At 42.2% G+C, this 24,565-nt stretch overlaps 1 protein-coding gene across 5 annotated transcripts in view; it reads right to left on the bottom strand.

Annotated features, from left to right (window-relative positions):
• Positions 1-19,860, bottom strand: part of TPP2 (tripeptidyl peptidase 2) — a 68,446-nt gene extending 48,586 nt beyond the window's left edge. For all 5 annotated transcript variants that reach the window (XM_047081639.1, XM_047081655.1, XM_047081650.1 and 2 more), the window contains exons 1-4: positions 19,661-19,860; positions 12,415-12,543; positions 3,369-3,464; positions 1,520-1,624 (exon numbers count right to left, since the gene is read on the bottom strand). In XM_047081639.1, coding sequence (XP_046937595.1) covers positions 1,520-1,624; positions 3,369-3,464; positions 12,415-12,543; positions 19,661-19,825 — 495 coding nt within the window. In that variant the 5' untranslated portion in view covers positions 19,826-19,860. The remainder of the gene's footprint in view (positions 1-1,519; positions 1,625-3,368; positions 3,465-12,414; positions 12,544-19,660) is intronic.
• Between the last annotated feature and the right edge of the window lie 4,705 nt (positions 19,861-24,565).

Below are 24,565 nucleotides of genomic sequence, written 5' to 3'. Positions count from 1 at the left end.
TAAATAAGAGAAACCACAAATTACCTTCTGTCTTTTAGAACATGCTAAACACATACTATATTCCTGACCTTGTACAGATAAGCTATTTAACCATTCTGATCCATCACCATGAGAACTGTCACACGCCAACTATTTTTGTTTAAACTACGTACTACATTAGACTGCTCTACATTCACCTGAACAGTCCTACTGAATTAAAATGTAATTTCCATATGTTCCAAAAATCTGGTTACGCTTCATTTTTAGTTATTCAATATATTCAACATTTACTCCTCCTTAAAGGAAAAAAAAACAATTATACAGACATTGTTGGTAAACAAAATCAAATGGATAATTAAATCTAGATCCCTCCTTTTATAAAGTTGACTTGATATGCATACTGCCTGAAGTACAACACTTAATGTGACTAGTAAGAGGCTGAAGGACAAACAGTGACCTAACAGAAAATAATGCAGCTAAAGAGGGTGAATTACCCAATTAAAGGGGATGCTGTACACATATTAAGTAAATGCAAGTTAAATGTGTACGTAGATCTATTGAGGGCAGTAGTCCTCGCCCCTAACTGCACATTAATTAAAGCTCCAGGGAGCTTTAAAAAATGCCAGCCTTCCTCCAAGGCTTTGATTTAATTCCTCTCTAGGGCACAAAGCTCTTCATGTGATTCTAATCTGCAGCCAGGGCTGACAACCACCAATACCATTCCACTTTTGATTAAGAAAAGGTACATGTATGCATTAAAAGAAAGATTCAGAAGGATAAACATCAGGTTGTTGGTACCATCCCTGGGGAGTGGCACTTTGGAAGCTCTTATTACTTTACACACCCGTGTTATCCAAAAGTTTCTGCAACTAGCACGTATTGTTTTCCTTATAAACCAAGACATTATCTTCATTTTATTAACTGATTAAAAGAAATGTAACAGCTATTTAACGATGTGAAATAATGGGAGCTCTCATATCCTTCTTGCGGGAATATGAACTGGAACTACCCCTTTACGACCCACCAAAGACATGCATGCGGCTACTACCCCTCTATGACCCACCAAAGACATGCACGCGAGAATGTTCAAAACAGCATCTTCCACAAGAGCCAAGAACTGAAAACAAAGTATTGATCTGCAGAATGCACGCATGAATTATGGCGCATCCATCATAAGCAAGAGAAGTGAACAAACTCCTTCCACACTCACACATGGATGAATGTCGCAAACATAACACTGACTGAAAGTAGTGACGTGTAAAAGGACACACTGTATGATTCCATTCTGCAAATTTAAAACAGGCAATGGTGGTTGCTTTTGGAGGAGGAAGGGAGCAATGATTAGGAAGAGGTATGGAAGGGAGTGTTCAATTTGTGGTAATTCATGAGAAGTTGTGAAAAATGTGTAAATTGATTTCAGAATAAAAGAAAAGTTACTAAAATTAAACAATTTAAAACTTGTGGAAAAAAGTCTGCCGATTCTCTGAGAACTGAAATATGGTTCTGTGGTAATGTGTAAATAAAAGCCACTGGCACCAACTTGAGAAGGGCAATTGTTGGCAACATCAAATTCTTCTTGTTTTCTACAGGCTTCTGCAAGGGCCACCCTGTGAACAGGATCCCAGATTTTTTCCTTCCGTTCTTTCTGCAAGACAGAAAAGTTACCTTACAACGAGGTTGAAAAATATCCAGGTAAACCTAGCCAGTCATTTATATATGGACCTAATTGTTATCGGTTGTGATGGTACACAATTTTCACACAGAGGCTAAAAAAATCATTTAGCATCAAGTTGATAAAGCAATGGGTCAATTACTAAAACTATTCACTACATGTGGGTTTTAAGAGAACACATTTACCACGGCACAACCAAATGTATTTTGATAACATCGTATGTCCCAATTTCAGCCCATCCAAGGATCAATAACAGCATGTCAGGTAAAAAAAACTGAATTCCCAGGCATTTACAATAAAAGCAAATACTACACGCTGGCCCTTAGGGAACTGAGGACTGCTTTAAGCCGTGCAGGCGGAGCACAAGAGTAAGACTGGCCGCAAGAGGGACATGCAGGCTTCCTAGACTTCCTCCCTTCCTGGCTTGTTTTTTTCCTGTCTTGGATTTGACAGGGTTCTTTGTTACTGAAATTGGTCTCACCATCATCTCTGCTGTCTTTAACCCATAGTGCCACCCAGTGGAGGTCTGCTAGTTAAAAAAAAAAATCCTTTCCAGTAAAACAATCAACTCCACTGAGCTAAGGAGGGGGTTATTAACTTACTCTATATTTGCATGTTAATTTGCATCTTATTGATACAACTGATTAAATTTAAGATAGTGCATAATACTGTTATGTGTATTTCAGCCTGAAATTTTAAAATAAATTAGTATCCAGTAAGTTATATGCATTTTTTGTAACTTTATTTTTTGCAGAACGATGAGAATCAAATAAGTAAAGGTTATATATGCAACATGCTGAGTAGTTCTTATGGTTCACAGACCCCCTGGAGAAGCAAATAACAATGCTATGATGAGATGAAATGTTCCATAGGTCTTACCCATCAGGCTCATTTTCAAGGATCACATCTTCTTTTGCAGTTGCAACTCTGAACCTGTATCAGCTACCAGTATTATAGCAATCTAATAAAGTGGTACTTGCAAATATGGGAGCCATGTGTTGCTACTTAGATTTAAATTTTAAAATATTACATAAAATTAAATTTTCCTACTAGTCACATTTCAAGTTCTCAACAGCTACTTGTGGCCAGTGGCTGCCATGATGGACAGATACTGAACAGTTCCATCATCACAGAAAGATTTACTCAGTAGCTCCGTTTTAAAGCAGACTCCTCCTTCAATTTGCAATTCTTATTTCTCTAATGACAGACTTGTGTTTTCCACGCTTTAGCTGCTTTGGTCTGAGCAACCCTTTTCTTAGTACTGAATGATGACTAACTGGGATCAAGAAGCCTAGTTAAACGGTTAAGAAAAATGGGACAAATTATCATAGAAGCTACAGGACCAGGAATAAATAAGTTGGCCAGGACTTTAAATCAACTTTAAACAGACTTTAGCCTTTTGGAGATTAAAAAAAAAAAAAAAGTCCTTCAAAACTCCAATGAAAGCTATATTCGAACTCCCAGAAAAACACAAATATACAAAAACTTGAATTTCAATGTATTCACAACATTCTCTAAACTTAGCCATGTATCCAAGATTAAGAATGGTGACTTTAAATGGGTAACATTCCACTGACCAGAACCTTTAAGCAGTCATTGTCTGAAAGGCTCCCGGTCTCCACAATAATTAAGAGTTAACAGGATCTTATGAAAAATTTTTTTCTTCAGTAGGAAAAAAATTTGAGGAAGAAGTCATTGATTCTAGACTGGACATTACCTGTATCCTTTCCTTGAGCGCCTTTGGATAGAAGTCATAGCCATTTTTAATGCCAATATGATATTTGCCTGAGGGATTTATCCAGCTCACAGGAATCTGCAGAAAAAGAGCAAATTGTTGACTCACTAAATGCTTCCCAATTCCAATGATTTACTACTGGATAGAAAGGTTATTTCACTTCTATCCTAATGGCTCAACTTGGATAAGCAAGGTTGTGTATTACAGCAATATTTCTCATATTCTAAGATGCCACTTAATATCTCTCTGGAGTTTTTCTCATTCATAAGTAATATGTTTCACTCAGGATATCTTTCTTTTTCTTTCTAGAGAGAAAGCAGGGGCAAGGAAGAGGGGCAGAGGAAGAGAGAGAGAATCCTAAGCAGGCTCCATGCTCAGCCCAGAGCTCCACACAGGGCTCAATCCCACCACTGTGAGATCATGACCTGACCTGAAATCAAGAGTTGGGCACCTAACCCACTGAGCCACCCAGGCGCCCCAAGATACCTTTGAATTACAATGTTTCATGGTCTATAAAGTGCTTTCAACATAAGCTACCTCATTAAACTGCTACAATCTTTAGTTCTCAAGCATCAAGGAAACCTCACCTCTCCCTCCCTTCTCAGACCTACTTACTGCCCAACTAGGGGCAAAGAGAAGCAGTTAACAGACCCTCTCCATGCTTAGATTTCCTGTTAAGAACTGCATTCTCTACAATCAACAGGGATAATGCCTAGATACTTAAAACGAGCTCTTTAAGAAAAAAGTTATATAAGATTACATTAATTATATATAACATCTTATAATAATCTTTCTAAATATCTCAAAGTATTTAAAAATAACACTTAAAGCCTCTAATTAACAGAATGATGTAAACAGCATGCCCAGTGTACAAATGGAAAAAGCAAAGAAACAAAAAGAAATCACACTGCTTGCCCAAACCACAGGAAGGCTGAAAAGAAAGCTAGAATCTAGCTCTATCATGGAGACCAAAACATCCAGTGTAAAGATAAACCTGGCTGTGAATCCAAACTCTACCACTAACCAGAGTGGACCCACAGGTTCCTACTTCCTGGTGTGTAAAAGGAAAAAAATAAATAATCTCCACCTTATGATTTGCACAAATACACTGAACATCAACCAACTTCAAATGTCAATCAAGAAAATGTGGAATGTTCACTCTCTTTGTAATCACAGGACCCCCGGTCATCAAAAACAGCTTTCAAATGTGTATAAAACATGAGGTTGAACTATCAACCACCCAGAGTTGGTTGACTCATGAGTTCTCACTTGGGTAGTTATCTGTAACTGGCTCACCCCTGGTCCCTCATCAAGTTAGTCCCCAGGAAAGAAACTTTTGGATGAAATTTTCTCACGACTGAATAGAGGAAAAAACCCACCATTCACAGCACTTTAAAGATCGACTTTTTAAAAGCCCGCATATGTCAGTAAACATTTCTGAATCGGATAGATGTCTGGAGTATATGATGGCATATAAACTGGTGCTTTTCATTCACAATTTACCAATCTCTTTTAGAGAACAGGAATTCTTAACTCTTAATGTTCCTGCAGCAGCCCTTGACATCACAACAATACAGTGTTGCAACAACAAAAAAGTAAGTAATCCCTGGCTGGCAAATTCAAACACTATTTCATCACAGGTGTCCCACTACACAGGTCTTGTAACCCTAGGCTAGTGGCAACTTCTCGTACAAGGAGATTATAAAAGGCCGTGAAATGCCGAAGGATTAAACGGAGTGACTGACTGAAATAACAGCAAGATCAACAGGTGCGAACACGTATTTAACCACAATTACTTACAATATATGTAATGCAATAAAAATAAGACATAATTTATATTTAATCATAAATGAGACCAAAATCTGCAGTGTCCACACAACCAGATACTTTTCAAATCACTACTATGTATTTTCCTCACAGTAAAGGCAGACTGGTTATTTATTAAAAATTCAACTACAAAAATCATAAATGTTATAATCACAGTTCTGCTATCTAGAGTTAACCAAATTTGAGTAAAGCTAACTTTATCCTATGAAGCAATTATGGAGTATGTCATTTTGCCTATTTGAGTATTTTATACACATGAACTTATTTTCGGTCTCTTTTAAGAATCCGAGCTTTATATTTTGGCCACTTAAGTGGTTTCTTTAAAATGGTTTTATTACATGGTAACTACTGTAGAACTAGAGACCTGCTCGCATGGAGTCAGGCGGCCAGCAGGGGGTGCTCTCATGCACTACCACTCATGGAGGGGGACCTCGCGGGTGCACAGACTTTCCCATCCAGGCAGGAGGCAGTTTACTGCAAGGGGCGCTTCGTGTCCACCAGGCCTCCTGCCTTCGCCTCTTTCCTCTATATGAAATAGCAGTCCTCTCCTTTGTTCTGGGGACTTGTCTACGATTTTGCCAAAGGCTGCTCATTCCGGATTGCAGTTCTCTGCTATTCTGGAATAAACCCACTTTTGCTGGTAAATAACTGGCAGTTTTATTTTTAAGGTTAACACTGCAATGGAATAAGATCATTTTCATAAGAGAAACAGAATCTCTTTGATTACTAATTACACCTCTTTTCCCTGACTCTTTTAAGGGGATGCCTAATGAATTGAACATTTCCTTAACAAGCCAAATGTCATCATAAGTGTTAATGTCCCATTTTTTTTTTTTTTTTTTAACTTCAAACTCTATGTCAGCCTTGTCAGCCTCACGGTCCTGCCAGCTATCACTGCATCTAAATATGGTGCCACATTTGGCCAAGTGATTCACTAGGCCTGGACTTTTTTACATATATATATATATATATATATATATATGAATAAATATTGATGATTTAAGACTGACTTCAAGTTAAATGTGGTAAATTTTAAAAAGCACTGTGCTCCCTTCCAAATGGCTACTAAAGTTAGAATAAGGAAAATGAGGAAAAAAACATCCAAAGGACACAGAGAATTGGAAATGAGACTTTGAAGCTGTATCACCCCACTGTGAAGGTTGCAAAGTAAAAGGCAACACTGAAAATTTGTGGGGAGATTATGGCAACTGGTCTTCAGATGGAAAAACAGATACAGCCTAAAATCAATACCAGCTGAATTCTAGAATAGGAAAAGAAACATGGCAAAAGTTTTTAGAAAATAATAGAGGAGAATACCTTCTTGATCTTGGGGTCAGGAAGGACATGCAAAGGTCATTAAGACATGAAAAACCCTAATCAAAAAGGCAAAGACTAATATCCATATACATTAAATTTAACGACTTCTAGCTCTCAAAGGACACCGCCCAGAAAGTGAACACAGACATACAGAATGGGAGAAGACACCTGACCCACAGTCCATCACAGGACAGGTTCTCAGAATACATACGAAATTCTGCAAATTAGTAAGAAACACGACAACTCACTGGGGGAGAGAGGGCAAATGGACTCGAACATGTACTTTCCAAGAGAGGAAATCCTCATGTCTAATCAATATATAAAAAGGAGTTCAATCTTATTAGTAATTAGAGAATACGAATTAAAACCACAACATGATACACCTAGATTCCCCACATATTTGCAAAGATTTTAGCCTAAAAATACCAACTGTTACCAGTGTAGCTATCAAATTTCTTGCACACTGCTAGTAGAAATGCAGGTTAGTGCAAATACTTGGAAAATCTGTTTGACATCACCTAGTTAAGTTGTAGCTCTAAGACTCAGCAATTCTAGGTATGCATCCTGGAGGTTATCTACACACATGTGCAAAAGATACATACACAATGAATGTTGTCTGAAGAGCTGTTAGTGACTCCCAAACTGGAAACAACAGCTCATCCTCAGTGGAGTGGACAGAACTGGTATATACAAACCTCGGTATCTCGAACAGCAATGAAGTTAAACAACTCGTTACTACATGCAACATCCTGGCTTGAGTGGCAAGAATCTTGCAAACAACTGATATAAAATGATACACAAATGAGGTCATTCATATAAAGTCCACAAACAGGCAAAACCAAAAATATATTTCATGTATCCACACAGAGGTGGTAAAACTATAAAGCAAAGCACAGAAATGATCATCACAAAAGTCCAAGTAGATTGTGATCTGGGAGAATGCAGGAAGCTTCTGAGGTATGGTCATATTCTTTGTCCCATCTGGGTAGCAGATAAAGTGGCATCCACTTCAGTATTCATCAAGCTATACGTATGTGTTTTATGCACTTTCCTTTATACCTGTACATTTCATCATAAAAGATTTTAAGCTTCTGTTCACTTTTTTGCTTCTACTTGCTCATAGGAGTGTCACTTTCCAAAGTAACTGACCACTAGTTTCTCAAGAAGGCCTAGGAATGGCCTCCTTAGAGAAAGAGATTATTGGAATGTTCAAAGCACTTAACCAGTAGTTCATCTCAAACAGGGAAAGCAAGACATTAACTGTCAACAGTTTATGGGCGATTTCGAAGAAGGTGAAATACAGCTATTTAATTCATCTTAAGGCATGGTCAAGTCAAAGAAACCTGAACACTTCTCTGTGTTGCTAAGAACTGTGTGCTAAAGAGCTCTGAGAGATCCGAGCTAGCCAGAATACCAGCAACTAGTAACACTATTCTTTCTGATGCCCACTGCAAAGTATCTGAACACCTGCACTTCCTTGAAAGAAAACAAGCTGAACGTGTATGTGGGTATGTTCTGTGTTCAGATAAAGAGCTAACACCAAGAAGACTGGTGGAAAGCCTGTATGAGGAACAATCAGACACCTGCTGCACATCCCATGTGCTGCCCAAACCTGACCAGCCAGTCAACTGGATGTTGAACCAGAGAGACATGGAAATGTCAGCTTTCTTGAGGGATTCACAGAGCAGAGCGGAGAGGTGAGACATACTTAAGAGTCTGCAAGAGATCTCTCCAGGCACCTTTCCAGGCATGAGCCCCTGAGAGGCTTCTCTCCCTCTCCCCCAAACCCCAGGCCGAACTGGCCAAGTCCTCTTGGAGGTAAATGAGCATATCTCAATGGGAAAAAGTATGCCATATACTGCCACTTTGGAGTCTGTCACAATAGCATCACTGAGACCCACACCCCAAGGCCCTGCAAAGGCAGAGAGCACCTTTGTCCCCTTTAGGTGCCTTGTTAACCAAGAAACAGCCAGGGTAGCTAGACAGCTGGGGGAAAGCTCTCAGGTAGAAAGTAGAGCACAAGGAAGGGGGAGAGGTAGAGGGAGCAGGAGAAGAGGAGGAAGAGAAAGGGAAGAGGGAGGAGGGAACAGGAGGGGTGAAGAAAAAGGAAGAGAAAGGGGAAAGGAGAATGGGAGGAAGAGGAAGGTGAGTAAAGAGAGGATGAAGAAACTAGAAAAGAAATTTAGACAATATTCCCCCATAAAATGTTATATACCTGACAGGAAGATATGCTCTGAGTGAACATGAACAGACTTGCATTTATTTATTTTTTTTTTCAACGTTTATTTATTTTTGGGACAGAGAGAGACAGAGCATGAACGAGGGAGGGGCAGAGAGAGAGGGAGACACAGAATCGGAAACAGGCTCCAGGCTCCGAGCCATCAGCCCAGAGCCTGACGCGGGGCTCGAACTCACGGACCGCGAGATCGTGACCTGGCTGAAGTCGGACGCCTAACCGACTGCGCCACCCAGGCGCCCCGAACAGACTTGCATTTAAAAACAATAGGCAAAAATTAACAATATTCAATGTGAGAGTTAGCAAAGAATACTAAGAAATCTCAGAAATCTCTCAGGAAGGAAAAAAACAAACACAAGCAATGAGGGTGGAAAAACATAAGAAAACTGGAAGATCAACTCAAGAGGTCCAATGTCCAATTAACAGGATTCCAGATAAAAGAACAGCAAAAACAGTGGAAGGAAGAACCCCAGAGACAATACCAGGAAACTTCTCAGAAACGAACGACCTGGAAAGTGAACTCTCTTCTTCCACACTGCTAATTCCACAGATAAAAATTCAAGAATTAAGAAGGGTATGTTACTTAAAACCCTGAAGAAAATGTAACATCAAAGACTTCCCTCTCGGAGAGTGGGAATCAGTGGTGAAAGGGGAGACGCAGGGCACCACACTCGGCTTCTCCTGTTAGAAGCTGTGGACAAGCATTTGTCCTTTTAAATTCTGAAGACACATTGAATACAAAAAAAATTAAGTTAAAACCTCCTGCTATATTGATGGGCAGAGAATACTTAACAGTAGAGCTAAAGAAGCAGGTCATCGGGGCGCCTGGGTGGCGCAGTCGGTTAAGCGTCCGACTTCAGCCAGGTCACGATCTCGCGGTCCGTGAGTTCGAGCCCCGCATCAGGCTCTGGGCTGATGGCTCGGAGCCTGGAGCCTGTTTCCGATTCTGTGTCTCCCTCTCTCTCTGCCCCTCCCCCGTTCATGCTCTGTCTCTCTCTGTCCCAAAAATAAATAAACGTTGAAAAAAAAAAAAAATTAAAAAAAAAAAAAAAAAAAGAAGCAGGTCATCAGGTTGGGAAAAGATCTAAGTAGTAATCTGTCAATTTTCTGATCTTATTTCCTACCATATACATGGTACATCCACTTCTGCCTTTGAGCACGAGTGGTGTTATCAGTCCATGTGGTTTAAAGCATGGGCTATTACAGTTATTTAAAATAAACAACTGAGTGGGTGCCTGGGTGGCTCAGTCGGTTAAGCGTCCGACTCTTGAATTCAGCTCAGGTCATGATCTCACAGTTCATGGGTTCGAGCCCCATGTCAGGCTCCACAATGTATGGAGCCTGCTTGGGATTCTCTCTCTCTGCCCCTCCCCGGCTCACGCTCGCTCTCTCTCTCTCTCTCTCTCTCATAAAATAAACTTATAAAACAACAACAACAACAATTGAGGACAAAACTTTACAGGATTCTAAATCTTTGGAACCTACTAGAAGCATTCCCTAATTTCCCAAAGAATGTAACTCACAGGAATCCCAATGTGTCTTCTCGGAAATATAGTCTAAATAACAACACAGACTTGGGGAAGGCAGGCAAAACCTCAGAATAATGCAGATGTACAGAAATTCCTTTCCCTCTAGTTTACAAGCTCCCTCCTTTCTTTCTTTCTTTCTTTCTTTCTTTCTTTCTTTCTTTCTTTCTTTCTTTCTTTCTTTCTTTCAGCAGATGGTGTCTTACCTCAGGCACCATAAAAAAATACCATAGAATACTGGGTAGCTCAAACACCAGAAATTTATTTTCTTAGTTCTGAAGGCTGGGGGCATGGGATTAGAGTGCCAGAATGGTCAGGTTCTGGGGAGACTCTTCCTAACTTGCAGGCACAGCCTTCTCACTGTATTCTCACACGGTAGAGAGAGAGAGAGAGAGAGAGAGAGAGAGAACAGACTAATCCTGTCATGAGGGGCTCGCTCCCATGAGCTCATTTACCCCTAACACCATCTCCAAATACTATCAAATTGGGTGTCAGGGCTTCAACATGTGACTTTTGGGGTCATACAAGCAATTCAGTCCTGGATGTTAATGCCTGCTGTGTGCCTATGGTAGCAGATTCTCAAGAAGACCCATGCCCTTGTATAGTCCTCTCCCCTTGGTAAAGGCAGGGCCTGTGACTAGCACTCCTGTGACTGTATTATGGTAAGTAATATAGCAAAGGTGAAGGCATTGTGCAGATACAATTAAGGTCTGTAATCAGGTGACTGATTTAATAAAAAAGGAGACTGCCCTGGTGAGCCTACCTAATCAGGTAGGCTCCTTAAAACAGAGACAGGGGCCATCCCAATGGTCAGAGAGATTCTCCTGCTGGCCTGGAAGAAGCAAACTGTGGTGAGCTCAACAGCTGCAAGAAAAATATATTCTTCCAACAAGAAGAATGAAGTTGGAAGAGGATCCTGAGCCTCAGATGAAACCACAGTTCCAACCAATACCTGAGTACAGTCTTGTGAGACACTGACCAGAGAACCACAGAAAGCAGTGCTGACCCGTGGAAACAGTAATATAATAAATGCAGGAATGTATGTAGCTTTAAGCAGCTGAATTTGTGTTAACTCACTACATAGCACAACAACCTTATCCAGAAGAGGATGCCTAAACATAATTCAGAGAGACGGTAAAAGATGGCCAGAGTTAAATACAGCTCTTTAAACATATAAATAAGCACAAATTCATTTTCCAAACTAATTCTGCTTATTGGTTTAAAACACCAAACCACAAATTCTTGACATCTATAAGCTCATTAGCTAACATCTCATGAATTGCTTTATGTTAGCAATCTAATCATTTTTCATGTTAGCTCACCTTTCTACCAAGCACATAGAGTTAACACAAAGCCAGTCACTTAAGTCCACAATGATTAAATCCTAAATATTTCCTGTTCAAGTTCTCAGAAGGAACAGGAAACAAGGCAAAACTATAACCTGGTCACTTTTCCTATCTTTCTATCCAAAACTTAAAAATTTTTAGAATTTGGCAACCACAATGAAAAATATATCCTAATTCTAAGCCCACTGTCACACAACAAAACAAATGACTTCTTCTAAGATGACCCCTGGTCCTCATGCTCTCATAAAATTCCCTTCCCCTGTAAGTGTGTGCTGGGTTTCATGGCTCATTTCCAATGAAAACAAAATGGCAGAAGCAATGGAATGTGAATCCCAAGATTAATATGTAAAAAGACCATGGCCTCCATCTTGGGTACTCTCCTGGACTACTCACCCAGGGGGAAGACAGCTACATGGCGTATAGCAGTCCCGTGGAGAGGACCCTAAGCCTGCCAATAACCACTTGAGTGAGCTTGCAACAGACTCCCCTTCCCCACTCAGGCTGAGCCTTCAGATGAAACTGCAGCCCTGGCCAAGCTCAGGAGAGATCTTAAACAAGAGGCACCCAGCTAAGTCAAACCCAGATTACTGACATGCAGAAATTGTGAGATGATAAATGTTTGTTGTTTTAAAGCATGAAGTTTTGGGGGTAATCTGTTAAACAGCAACAGGTAACTAGTAACCTACCAGTAAACATAAGCTAAAAACACTAAATGCTTTGAGGCAACAGTACAAAAAAAGGAAAGAAAAATTCAATTAAAAGATTAAAGCTCTAACCTTGAGCACTCTTCCTGAAAGACCAATAATCTCACCATCTTTGGGCTCTACTACTGTAGCAGTATTCACATCACCACTTCCTGTTGTATCAATGATATCGATGATTTTTGGTTTTCCATCAGTTGTGACCTGAAAATGAAGGGATAATTGAAATATGAATTATAGATTTAGTTTCTTAATCATTATAAAAAGCAATGCCAACCCCCATATATGTGTGCACACATGTACACATACATAAAATACCCTATAAAATCTACATTCATTTAAAAAAGAAAATTGAGTTGTTTTAAGCCAAAAGCTGGAGAGATACTTACAAAAAAATTACTCATGAAAAACAAAGAATCCTTCAAGTGATTTTACACAGTCAGTTAATAAATACTTACTAAGCATTTACTACAGGCCACTCGTTTAGGTGTTGGGGACACACACACAGTAATGATCTATACCTAGAAGTCCCTGGTCTCACAGATCTTCTGTTCTACTCAATTAACATGTCAGATACCTAACGCCAGATGGTGATAATTATTATGGAGAAAAATTAAGGAGGAGGAGGAGGTAGCGTGGGGTTTTCAGTAACTAGGTTGGTTAAGAAAGATCTCACTGAGAAGGTAACATCTGAGAAAAGATCTGAAGAAGGTTAAGCTCTGGGCCCGACGAGCACATGTTTTCAGGGGAAAACATGTAATGACATTTCATTACAGGATGCCCACCGGCATTCAAACTTCGTTAAGTCCAAAGTTCAAACTTAACATTCGAACTTCCTTCCCTCCAGGCTCTGCCATCTCAGGAATCGGCACATACCCATTGCTCAAACCAGAGAGTTCAACGTCCTTCTCGGATTCCTTTCTCTGGTTTGCTGCCCACATCAAATCTGTCAGGAAGTCATCTTCATTCCACCTCTAAAATACAGTTCGAGTCCATCTTCTCTGGATTTTCGCCACCGCTATCCCAACCCTCTCCCCACCACCACCTCTTGCCTTGGTGACACTGATGCTCTGTGCAGGTCTCCCGGGTGCGTTCGTGGGCCGCACCAGAAGCAAGAGGACAAGCTGTGCGATGGCAGCCGCCAGCTCCCATGCAGCCCCCCGCCACAGAGCTCCCGCACTCAGCACAAAAGCCTCTGAGCGACCCGTTCCACCGCGGCCCTGGACCACTGTAACCGCACTGGCCTCCTCTCAGTTCCTGCCACGTGCCAACCTTTCCCTGCCACACGACTCTGTGCACACAGTCCTTCCGCTTGGGATCCTCTGTCTGTCCCTTCAGCTGTTCCATAGAAATCCCCATCTCATCTTTCGGCCTTCTACTAAAATGTCACCTCTTCAGAAGGCCTCCGTGATGACCTCTTCTGTGGGCAGTCACCACCCTAAACCTGAGCCTTACTCCTCCTCACTGGGCCTTGTTTCCCTCACAGAATTTGTAATTCTACAGTTAGCTGATTCCTCATCTATTTCCACTATTAGAAAGTAAGTTCCCTAAGGGCAAGGACTAGGTCTATTTTATTCACCAAATTCTCCCAAACCTAGCAGTGCCTGGTTGGTGCTCAATGCAGATTTAATTACTGAATGATCTGACACAAACTGCTCAGCATTAAGACTGATTTTTCTAAGGCCTGGTTTCTTGGCCAGTTCACAAATTTTCTTTGGGGCCATGCAGACTACTACAGGTGACAGCAGTCCTGTATTTCCACACTGCTTTCGTTGGAAAAATCACTTCTTGGCTTGCTTTGCAAAGGGAATCTGTAGCATTCAAGATAGAGGTATTGAGTTACCAGCAGGGAATCGTCAGGCATGGAGACACAAAGAGGACCGAAAAAAGACAATCTCCCGGGGCGCCTGGGTAGTTCAGTCAGTTAAGCGGCCAACTTCGGCTCAGGTCATGATCTCGAGGTCCGTGAGTTCGAGCCCCGCGTCGGGCTCTGGGCTGACAGCTCAGAGCCTGGAGCCTGTTTTGGATTCTGTGTCTCCCTCTCTCTCTGACCCTCCCCTGCTCATGCTCTGTCTCTCTCTGTCTCAAAAATAAATAAATGTTAAAAAAAAAAAAAGAAAATTAAAAAAAAAAAAAAGACAACCCCCTGCCTATCCTCAAGGAGGGGGGCGGAGAAAAAAGGGAACACAAAAAAAATGCCAAGAGCATCAGAGAAGCACAAGGTCTTCCAACTCCTTTCCACCCAGAGAATTCACATTCACACTCTTTAAGATCAAGCTAAGTGTCCCTCTGTGTGTCTTTCCAGGCACTTCTCCCACTGTAGTGTCCTCAAAGCCCTGTAGGTAAGGGTTACCAAGGGAGGAGAGGGAAAGTTACCACGTAGAGGAAACAAAGGCACAAGTTTTTCTTTATGAGGCAGAAGCAAAGAGGTTCTTGGCGGGCCCCAAATCTTCTTCCAACGACATTGCTATAGAACCACCTGGGGCCATAAAGGCCTCCCAGGTACAGCTGCCTTTTTTAAATTTTTTAACGGAAACTTTAAGCTGGATACTTATTTCTTGGAAATTGTCTATACTAGTAACAAAATAACTAATATACTCAGGAGGCTCAAAATCAGTTTAAAAAAATGACTTTGGAAGTCAAACCAAATTCTGATAAGATCATGATAAAATTAACTGATTAAATCCGCTACTGGCTTTGAAGGGATTGGCTAAGCATCTTTGGAAATAAAATAAATGAAGGAAAATATAAGAAAATCAACCAAAATACAAAATGGAAATACTCCCTTATAAAATTAAAACTAGCTAAATCATGTAAGAAAATAATCGATTTCAAAATGTATTCCAAATAAGTCTGTAACTTGAAAGCTAAGCCATAGCACTAGGAACACAATCACCTATCTTTATCTTCTCAATGAGCAAACAACTTCAGTGACTTGAGATCAAGAATCACAAGAGATCACTAACAAGCCAGACAACAGATCCCTCTCATTAGAAACCTCATTATCACTGTGTGAGCAAAGGAAGAAAACCTAATGGGATTTGGTGACTTATTTACCATCTACTATTGCCACCAGCTTTACTTATTAGTCTGTCTCTTTCATTACAACTTCTTACATATGCACTTTTCTATCCCTGTACTTCTTTCTCCATTAGGTAAAGGAAACCACGCCACTGGAGACGACAAGACACAAGAGGGAATTTGGGGTTAGGGAGGAGAGGTGTTAAAAAAAGGCAAACCGGCTGAGGATTTTGCAATGGAGCTTTGGGAGAAGTAGGACAGTGAACTGCTACCATCAGACAGAATGAATTCCCTCATCTTTGCAGGGGGAGGAGGAGGATGTTATGAGCAGAGCTAGGGTAGTACGCCGTGTGCACTGGGGTGGGGGACTGAGAAAGGCCTCGGGGGCTATGCTGGACAAACAAAACAGAAATTGCCCAAAGGTTTCCCCCACGTCAAGACTCTAAGTCACTTTGTGTCTCCACTGAATTGATTATGGTGAGGAAGCTGGTGAGGGCTGGGAGCTCCCGTCATTAAACACGAGGATCAGAAGAAAGCGGGAAAGGAGAGTTGCAAATCATCCTGAACAAAACAAGGTGAATGTAGAAGCATTCACTTGAAAATATTCTTTTAAGCAAGGGAAGATATTTCATAAACAAGTACTATTAAATGACTTATTCTGAGGACGTAATGATGAATGAATCAGACAGGCTCCGCTTTCAGAAAGCTTACAATCCAGTTGGAAAACAGATTAGTAAAGAGATAACTGCAACACAGGACAATAAATAAAAAAGGTAAGGACAGTGTGTACGAAAGCATGTAAGAATATAAAACCCAGCTTGGGGGAATTAGGGAAGACTAACCGCGAGAAAGGTAATAAAAATTAAAACCAACTGCATAGCATCCAACATTTGTAACCAATTATGAATCTATGATTTACTTTATTACTTCAGGAAATGTAAAAACAAAGATTTTTATAGGACCACTTGTAACCTTCCCCAAGCCATTTTTTTCTCCATGAGGAAATTATGCACGCTGTGCACACATTTTTTTTTTCTCATTCAACAAAAATAATGTGATAGGCACGTCTGCTGTCAAAGAATTTTAACTTATGCAGGAAAAAAGGTTATGTAAACAGAAATACTAAAATGAAACATTTTAAGCGCTACAGGGGGGCGGGGAGGGGGGATATGAACACATTGCTAGGAAAGCAAAAAGAAAAAAAGCACCCAAATAACTGTTGGTAAGGATGGGCCTTATTCATCCTGAAGCCTCGGGTCAAACACAATGCTGGGCACACACGTGTAGATATATGCTGGGGTCTTAATTCAGCCAGTAGAGGTCCCAAAAGCTAATAGGGTCAAGACCCAGGTGGGTCTTAAAGGATTAAGCAAGTTACAGGTGAGGGTGGAAGGCTTGCGGGCAGATTAACTCATGTGTTGAGGAAAGGCCTGAAACACGGGGGTGAGTGGAAAGGGTGGAATGTTCTGGATGGAAGCATAGGGCAAACAGTGAGAAGCAAAGCACCACGAGGAGGTCAAGCTGCACGGAGAAGCGCCACACAAAATTCAAATTCCGGAATTTTTAGGCAAAGGCAACTAGAATGCCAAAATTAAGTGCTTTGTTTTGTATTACACAAGGGTGTTACAGTAGCAGTTTCTTATTTTTTCTAAGGAAAATAATCTGGCATTGTAAAGGGTGGAGCCAAGAGAAGACTGGTGGCAGGAGACCAACTGGCCACTGTGTATTCTTTCCAGGTCAGTGCAAGTCCCATCTCGGCCTCAAAGCCAGCTCTCACTGGCCCCTGATCAATCCTGGTGACGCCTGCAGGAGGACGGCTTTTAACTCACCCTTGGGGACCTGCCAGGTGCCTGGATATTCGATGAGGAAAGATGTAATCATTTATGCACTTATTACTCCTTTCATGCTGTCTGCCCTCTACTTTTTTTTTTGAAGTTTATTTATTTTGAGAGAGAGAGAGAGAGAGAGAATGCGCAGGGGAGGGGCAGAGAGGGAGAGAGAATCCCAAACAGGCTCTGCACTGTCAGCGCAGAGTCCCATGAGGGGCTCGATCCCACGAACTGTGACATCGTGACCTGAGCTGAAACCAAGAGTCAGACGCTTAACCGACTGAAGCATCCAGGTGCCCCCCACCCTCTGCTTTTCACAAGCCCAGACAGCTGTCACAAAAGACCACTGGGCCCACAGCAGTCACTGAAGAATGACACCCCATTGCCATCTCCAAAGGGTTTATTTGTATCTCTGGTCCTCCATGCAGATCCCACCTGGCATTCTAAATGTCCACTCCTTTTTTTCTTTCCTTCCTATTTCTATCCACTTTCTTATCTTAATGATGTATACACAGATTTACAAAATAAATTGGCAAAAGCAGGGGAAAAAAACCTTGAAAATTCACTCATGTGCAAGCCACTGTACTGAGTTTCTTTAACTGGTCATATTTATGTCAGTATCTCAGAGTTAAAGTTGTTGGAAGACAAGAGTTACGTTTTCATTTTATTTCAATATTTTACTGCTTGAACATTTGTTATTACATGCCAATATCTAGTGTGTATTTATACTTCACACAGTGGGTGATTTAAATCCCAACCTAAACTCCTAAAAAAAAAAAAATCAGTGTTTACTTAATACTCTGCTTGAGCATTTGAAAAAGTCACATGTAATTAATCTTCTCAATCAATGTCCACAGCAACACTGTGTTGAGAACTGCTGTTACTTTACAGAGAGTAACGGAACAAAGTGATAAGCAGACTGGGAAATTCTACAAAAGCATTTTTACTGAGACAGTACTCCTCCAAACTCTCCTGATCCTTTTATTATCCTGACAAAAGAACCAGTGAACCACTTACCCCAGCTGTTCTCCTCCCACTTATCCCTATAAAAAGTAAACATACACTAGGACAGAATGGAAACCATGACCACTGCAATCAAGCCTCAATGAGGTGATAGCTGTCACTGTTGCAAGGCTTCAGAGTTATTAATGCAACAACTGTATCACTAGAGCTACCAGGAGGGAACAGTATGACTCCCTATTCTGATTCACCAAAGCTTCCTGGTCCCAAAAGCCCAAGGTGTGTTGTACTCCAGAGTGCTGCTGAAGACTTAACAGGAGAAAGCAAGATTCCTAAAGGGATCCTGTACAGTCAGACTGGTTCCCCTTCCCGCCCCCTCCCCAGCACGACATCTTAACCTCCAAAATGCTTCCTCGATTATTGGAAAGTACAATAAAGGGTCCAGAGGCCAGAGGGGACTTGGGGGAGGGAGAGAATTACTAAACTTCAGAGTATAGTGAAGAAAGGAGAGTAAGATACACAGATGAAGGGTTGACCAGAGGGAGAGGATTACATCCAGATTAGATTTTTAAAAGATGGATCTTCAACAGTGATATTTTGTTTATGACTGTATTTCATTAAATGCTAAGGCGAAATCTACAGAAGCCAAACTTCAAAGACTTTAGACGGAATACTTTTAATCAAGAAACACATTTAAAAAAAAATTACCTTTTGGTACAGTAAAGATTTCAAAGGTGCTTCTGGCAAAATTAAGCAATTTTTTAAAATCGTAATTAAAGTATGTTGTCTTATATTTGGAGATAAAAAAAATTAAAGAAGCCTAATTTAATAGAGCCTGAAGAGTTGGCCAAAAACAAACTAAATTGGGTTCTTATGTAAAACAAAGACGAAGCCATGCGCTTCAATGACCCTAAACAAGTACAGTGCAGAAGATGGTTTAAAAATAGAACACATAAAACTACCAGAGGAAACTACCAGAGGAAGTTGACCGAGTTATCTTCTCGAAACCCGGCTTTGGTGCTAAAGACCAACAATTCTCCCCAGAACCAAATCCCCCGAACGACAGCAATAAAAAGGTTCTGATAGGTCGTTCGCCACTGTTCTGTTTCCTCCCCGCCCCCACCCCCGACAACTAATAAAAATTGTAAAATCCCCGTTAAAAAACAGTAGGCACGGGCTGGTGCCCGAGACACTAGGGACCTGCGGAGGAAGGCAGCGCGGCGGGAAGCGGCCCCGGGGCCCGGGCCTGGCAGCACCTGGGCAGGAAGGGGCTTCCTGGGCGAAAGGCGGACCCAGGCACCCCGGCCGGCCGCGCCTGGCACGCCGCTTTTGTCTGGGCCGGGCTGACGGCCCAGCCCGAGCCCCCATGCCTCCTCCCGGTGCCGGCTCCCGCTCGGCCGCAGAGCGGGCTTCGGCCTGCCGCGCTGCGAGGCTGCGTCCCTTCCACGTCCCCCGCCAGCCCGCCGGCCAGCCGGCCGCCCGCGCCCCCGCGCCCTCCGCGGCTGCCGCACCTGCATGCCAGGAGCCCCGGGGTCCACCCCCGTGTCCAGGACGGCGATGAGCACCCCCCGCCCGTCATACTCTGGGTAGCGACAGAGGAAGGAGGCGGCCCCGGTCTCTTTCTTGGGCAGGAGGCCGTGGAAGGGGAAGGGCTCCTCGGCCGCTGCGGTGGCCATGGACGCAGGCTGCAGGACGAGGAAGAGGCAAACTGCCAGGCTGCGCGTGGACGAGCTGCGCGAGGACACCCGGGCGGCCGCGGGCCTGGGCGGGGGCGAGGGGCGGGGCCGGGCGCCGGCCAATCCCGGCCCGCCAGGGGGAGGCGGCCAATCACGTACCGCTACGTAACCCAACGGCGCCGCTCTCAGGACCTGGGCCGGAGTGTTGCCCGGGCCGCAGAGAAGGAGGCGGAGTCTGGCTCCGGTGCTGGAGATTTCGGCTCTTAGACTTGGGGTCTTAAAGAGACCTGCACTTGGGATTTTTTTCTTTTTAGGAGAGGGCTGCGCTCCGAGGGAAGGGTCTGTGAGTCCCGGGAGAAACCCTCCCCGAGGGACAGGGAAGGAAATGAGCCGCCGGCCTGGAGTAGCGGAAACCCTTCCTAACTTCAAGTTGTGGACGAAAGTTTTCGGTCCGCTGCTGCAGGAGTCCCAGCTGCCCCGAGGAAAGGGAGCCGACTCTCGAACGCTAAACCCCCTGGAGTCGTAGGATATCGGCGATTTGCCCCGATATACATTTTTGAAGGACAGTTTTTTGATTCTGTGGTGTAGGGTTTGTGTACCCCTTTGATCGCGGCCCAGACTGGGAGGAACAGGGTGGATTAGACCCGAGCCTCTGTCAACAGGAAGTGGGTTCTTGGCCATTGAGTCGGCCTCTTAGGCAGTGACAACGTAGGAGGCCGAAGCGGGCCGCTCCTATCATCATTGCTAACCTTTGGCTTCCGAGATTTCTAAACAACATTCTTTTTGGCCCTTTAAATTGAAGTTCCTGGTTGTTCTTTAAGGTTCACTCAATTATCGAAACAATTTGCATTTTTTCAAGTTCACAGTGGCTGTCAATTGCTTCTTGCAGCCCGCACTAGGGGTTCTTTAATGATCTATGTCTATATTCACGCCTGAGTAATCTTAGACTTTTAGTTTGTGCCAAAGACTCTTTTGGGAATCTGGTGAAGTTTAGGGACTTTTCAGCAACGTTTTCAAACGCATAAAACGAAATATATAGGATTACAAAGAAAATTATGTTGAAATATAGTTATCAAAAGTATTAAAACCGGGGCGCCTGGGTGGCTCAGTGGGTTAAGCGACCGTCCCACTCTTGATTTAGGCTCAGGTCATCATCTCATCATTGGTGACATGGAGCCTCACTGGGGTTCTGCACTGACCGTGTGGAAGTTGCTTGGGATTCTCTCCTCTATCTCTGCCCTTCCCCTGCTCATGCTCTTGCTCTTTCAAAATAAATAAACATTAAATAACAGAGCTAGCACGGTATACTTGTGTTGGTGACAAAGTAACAAACAGTAACTGCTAATAACTACTCTGCGTATTGCTTACATGTGTAACCGAAGAAAACAGATTTAAGAGGCTCATGAACATAAAGATGTATTTTTTTCCCTTTTTCTTACACAAGTTTTTGAACCCCTTGGATTCCATCATGGACCCAAGGCTGAGAATGCCTGATGGAAAGGGAAGCCAGCCCTGTGTATGTCGTTTTCCAATCCACAGGGTTTAGAAAATCTTCCATGCCCTCCCAGAAATGACTACAATGGCTGTGTGACTGTTTTAATGATTATTTGACCATTTATTCATTTCATAAGTCTTAGAGAACTGTATTCTCTTTAGTGGTGAGGAAGAAGAGAATAGTTAACGCTTTCCTGCCTGTTCTCAACTGTGTATGCTACCTCTAGAAAAGAACTTCAAATTAACAGGAAAGAAAAGAGAAAGACAAACTCTAAGAATATAACCAATGTAGAGCATTTGGTGACAGAATGAAATAGCTCTCAGTTTAAAATGAACCATAGTCTAGTTCTGTCATTTTACAGATGAGCAAACAAAGCTGGACTGCAAAGGTTGACTGCAGTAAGCAACAAAAAGAGTGAGAAAGCTGGATTTCTGTTCTCACGGTCCTCGGTATTTTCTCTCCTATCACATTGTTCTCTACTGTACCACCCAACGACTGGATGGGGAATGAACTGTTCATTATGAGATGGCATACTTATTAGCCTCCTGTACCAGTGTTCTTTATTTTTTTTTCTTATGAGTCCTATAAAAATGTTTTAGAAAAATTATGTATCTTGTACAGTTTTAAGATAACATTTGAAATTTGTCATAAGCTGAAGGAATTATAAAGAATGTAATATCTAGGGTGCCTGGGTGACTCAGTTGAGTGTCTGACTTTGGCTCAGCTCATGATTTCACAGTTCGTGGGTTCGAGGCCCATGTCGGGCTCTGTGCTGACAGCTCAGAGCTGGGAGCTGCCCTGTGCTGACAGCTCAGAGTCTGTGTCTCCTTCTCTCTCTACCACTCCCCGCTCTCACTCTGTCTTTGTCTCTCTCAAAGATAAATTAACATTTAAAAAGTTAAAAAAAAAAAGAATGTAATATCTGACATGCTAAAATTTTGGCATTCTTTCATGAAACTTTTTACATCACCCATTTAAATATATCCAGTTGAATGCTACTCTTTGATACTTACCAGTGTCTGTTTATAAACTATCTGGACATATTCAAAGACATATTCAAATATACATATATATATTTTCTTAATTTTTAAAAATATTTATTTTTGAGAGAGAGACACAAACAGAGCATGAACAGGGGAGGGGAAGAGAGAGAAGGACATACAGAAAGAATCTGATGCAGGCTTTAGGCTCCCAGCTGTCAGCACGGAGCCTGAGGTGGGGCTTGAACTCATGAACCGCGAGATCATGACCTGGGCCGAAGTTGGAAGCTTAACCGACTGAGCCACCCAGGTGCCCCTCAAATGTATTTTTTTACATAAGCTCTTCACCCAAAATGGAGCTTGAACTCATGAACCTGAGATCAGGAGTTAGTTGCCAGCTTTACTGACTGAGCCAGCCAGGCACCCCCAAAACATATGTAAAATCAGTCATTTTACATCACTCTTTCTTGAAACTTTATTTCCATTCTGTACTGAGTTTTCTAATGAAATCTTTATTTATAATGCAAAATCCTATTGATCATTTATGATCTATAACAAAAATGTGTGTTAATATTTAAATTTTTTTCCTGGAAAAAAGTGTCAAAATTTTTCTTTTGGATTAAGTTACCTTTTAATTACTAGGAAGTTGATCAAAATGGTATGGATACATCTTAAGCTTTGATTACAAATTACAGAACAAAAAGAAAAATGTTATTTAAAATGTAGCTTTTAGGGGCGCCTGGGTGGCGCAGTCGGTTAAGCATCCGACTTCAGCCAGGTCACGATCTCGCGGTCCGGGAGTTCGAGCCCCGCGTCAGGCTCTGGGCTGATGGCTCAGAGCCTGGAGCCTGTTTCCGATTCTGTGTCTCCCTCTCTCTCTGCCCCTCCCCCATTCATGCTCTGTCTCTCTCTGTCCCAACAATAAATAAACGTTGAAAAAAAAATTTAAAAAAAAATAAAATGTAGCTTTTAAAAAGGTGCATGACATACATGTTATTGGGCTTTGGTTAAAGACGCTTTCACAGACAATATTTCAAACTGTCCCCTTATTTGATGCCCCACTGTCTATTTTACCTGTGGGCGCTGCCCAATAGTAAGATGCCTTTACTACTAACAAGTGAGAGACCCACATGTGACACAGGTGCAAAGGAGAGTAGGAAATACCTTCCACCACAGGCAGATAAGTTTTAAGCAGAGAAGTTTAGAAAAGAGTAGACATGACTTTTAAGTGTCTAGATATTGGTTGTGTTGAAATTATCTGTGACTTTGCACCACAGTTGAAAACCACTATCTCATATAACCCCTGAAATCACTTTAACTCCAAACAAAGTCATTTATTCTCTGTTGTCACATCCTTAGTATTTGCACTCTGTGTTTACGCTCTTCTTCCTTTGATTCAATGACATTCTCAGTCAAGAGGAATCTTTCAATGCTGAGTCAGTTTGCATCACTTGACAAACAGCTTGATTCTTTGGATGTGGGAAGGAAACAAGTATAGGACACTAGGAGGGAACAATGAAGATACAGATAAATCAAATAAGGGCTTAGGAATGGGAGCAGGAGGAGGAAGGGGTGGTCAGGACACAACAGGGTCAGACCAAGGCATCAATTACCCCATCTGGGGTAAAGCAACAGGCTGCACACACGAAACCCTCCCACACAACATTGTTGGGAGTAGGAAGTGCTAAGCCAGGTGTTCCTGCCGTCTACCTCCTTGCTTTCCCATCACCCGGCCCATCCAGGCTGCAAGCCAATGCAAAGGGGCTGTGAGAGGCAGTAGTTTCCCATGACTCACCTTCTTTGCAACTATTGTGGCACCACACCATTTAGAGAATATTTTTTAACCAAGTTTCCAAAACTGTGTTGAGATTTTGAAAGCATCCACCTTGTCCCAGCTGCTGGGTTTTGAAATCCTGGGCAGCATTTACAATGACACTGCTCCTCCCAGGGGCTCAGACTTGGGGTGCCAGAAAAACATGTTAGCCTTAGCATTCCAACGAAAGGCGAATCCTAGCGATGATCCTGAATATCCTGACTTGAGCAAGAAAGGCAGAAAATAGGCTGGGAAAAGCACTTAGAAGTTAAGGGAGTGTCTCTTCGAGGACTAGTTCTGCCACTAATTAGCTTCATGACATTTAACAAGACCCCAGGGTCCTCAACTACAAATCTGAGGGTTCTATCAGAACTAAATGGGAAAATGAACCCCCCACAGTGCCAATAAATAACTGCTGTTAGTATAGTGTAGCTGGTATGCACTAGGCCTGG

This window comes from Lynx rufus, unplaced genomic scaffold (genome assembly GCF_022079265.1).
Source record: "Lynx rufus isolate CCGP_SWC_20201006 ecotype Redwood Valley unplaced genomic scaffold, mLynRuf1.p SCAF_1, whole genome shotgun sequence".
In the NCBI taxonomy this organism is placed as follows: domain Eukaryota; kingdom Metazoa; phylum Chordata; class Mammalia; order Carnivora; family Felidae; genus Lynx; species Lynx rufus.
Note: the sequence above shows the minus strand (reverse complement) of the source record. Positions and strands in the feature narration are given on the sequence as shown.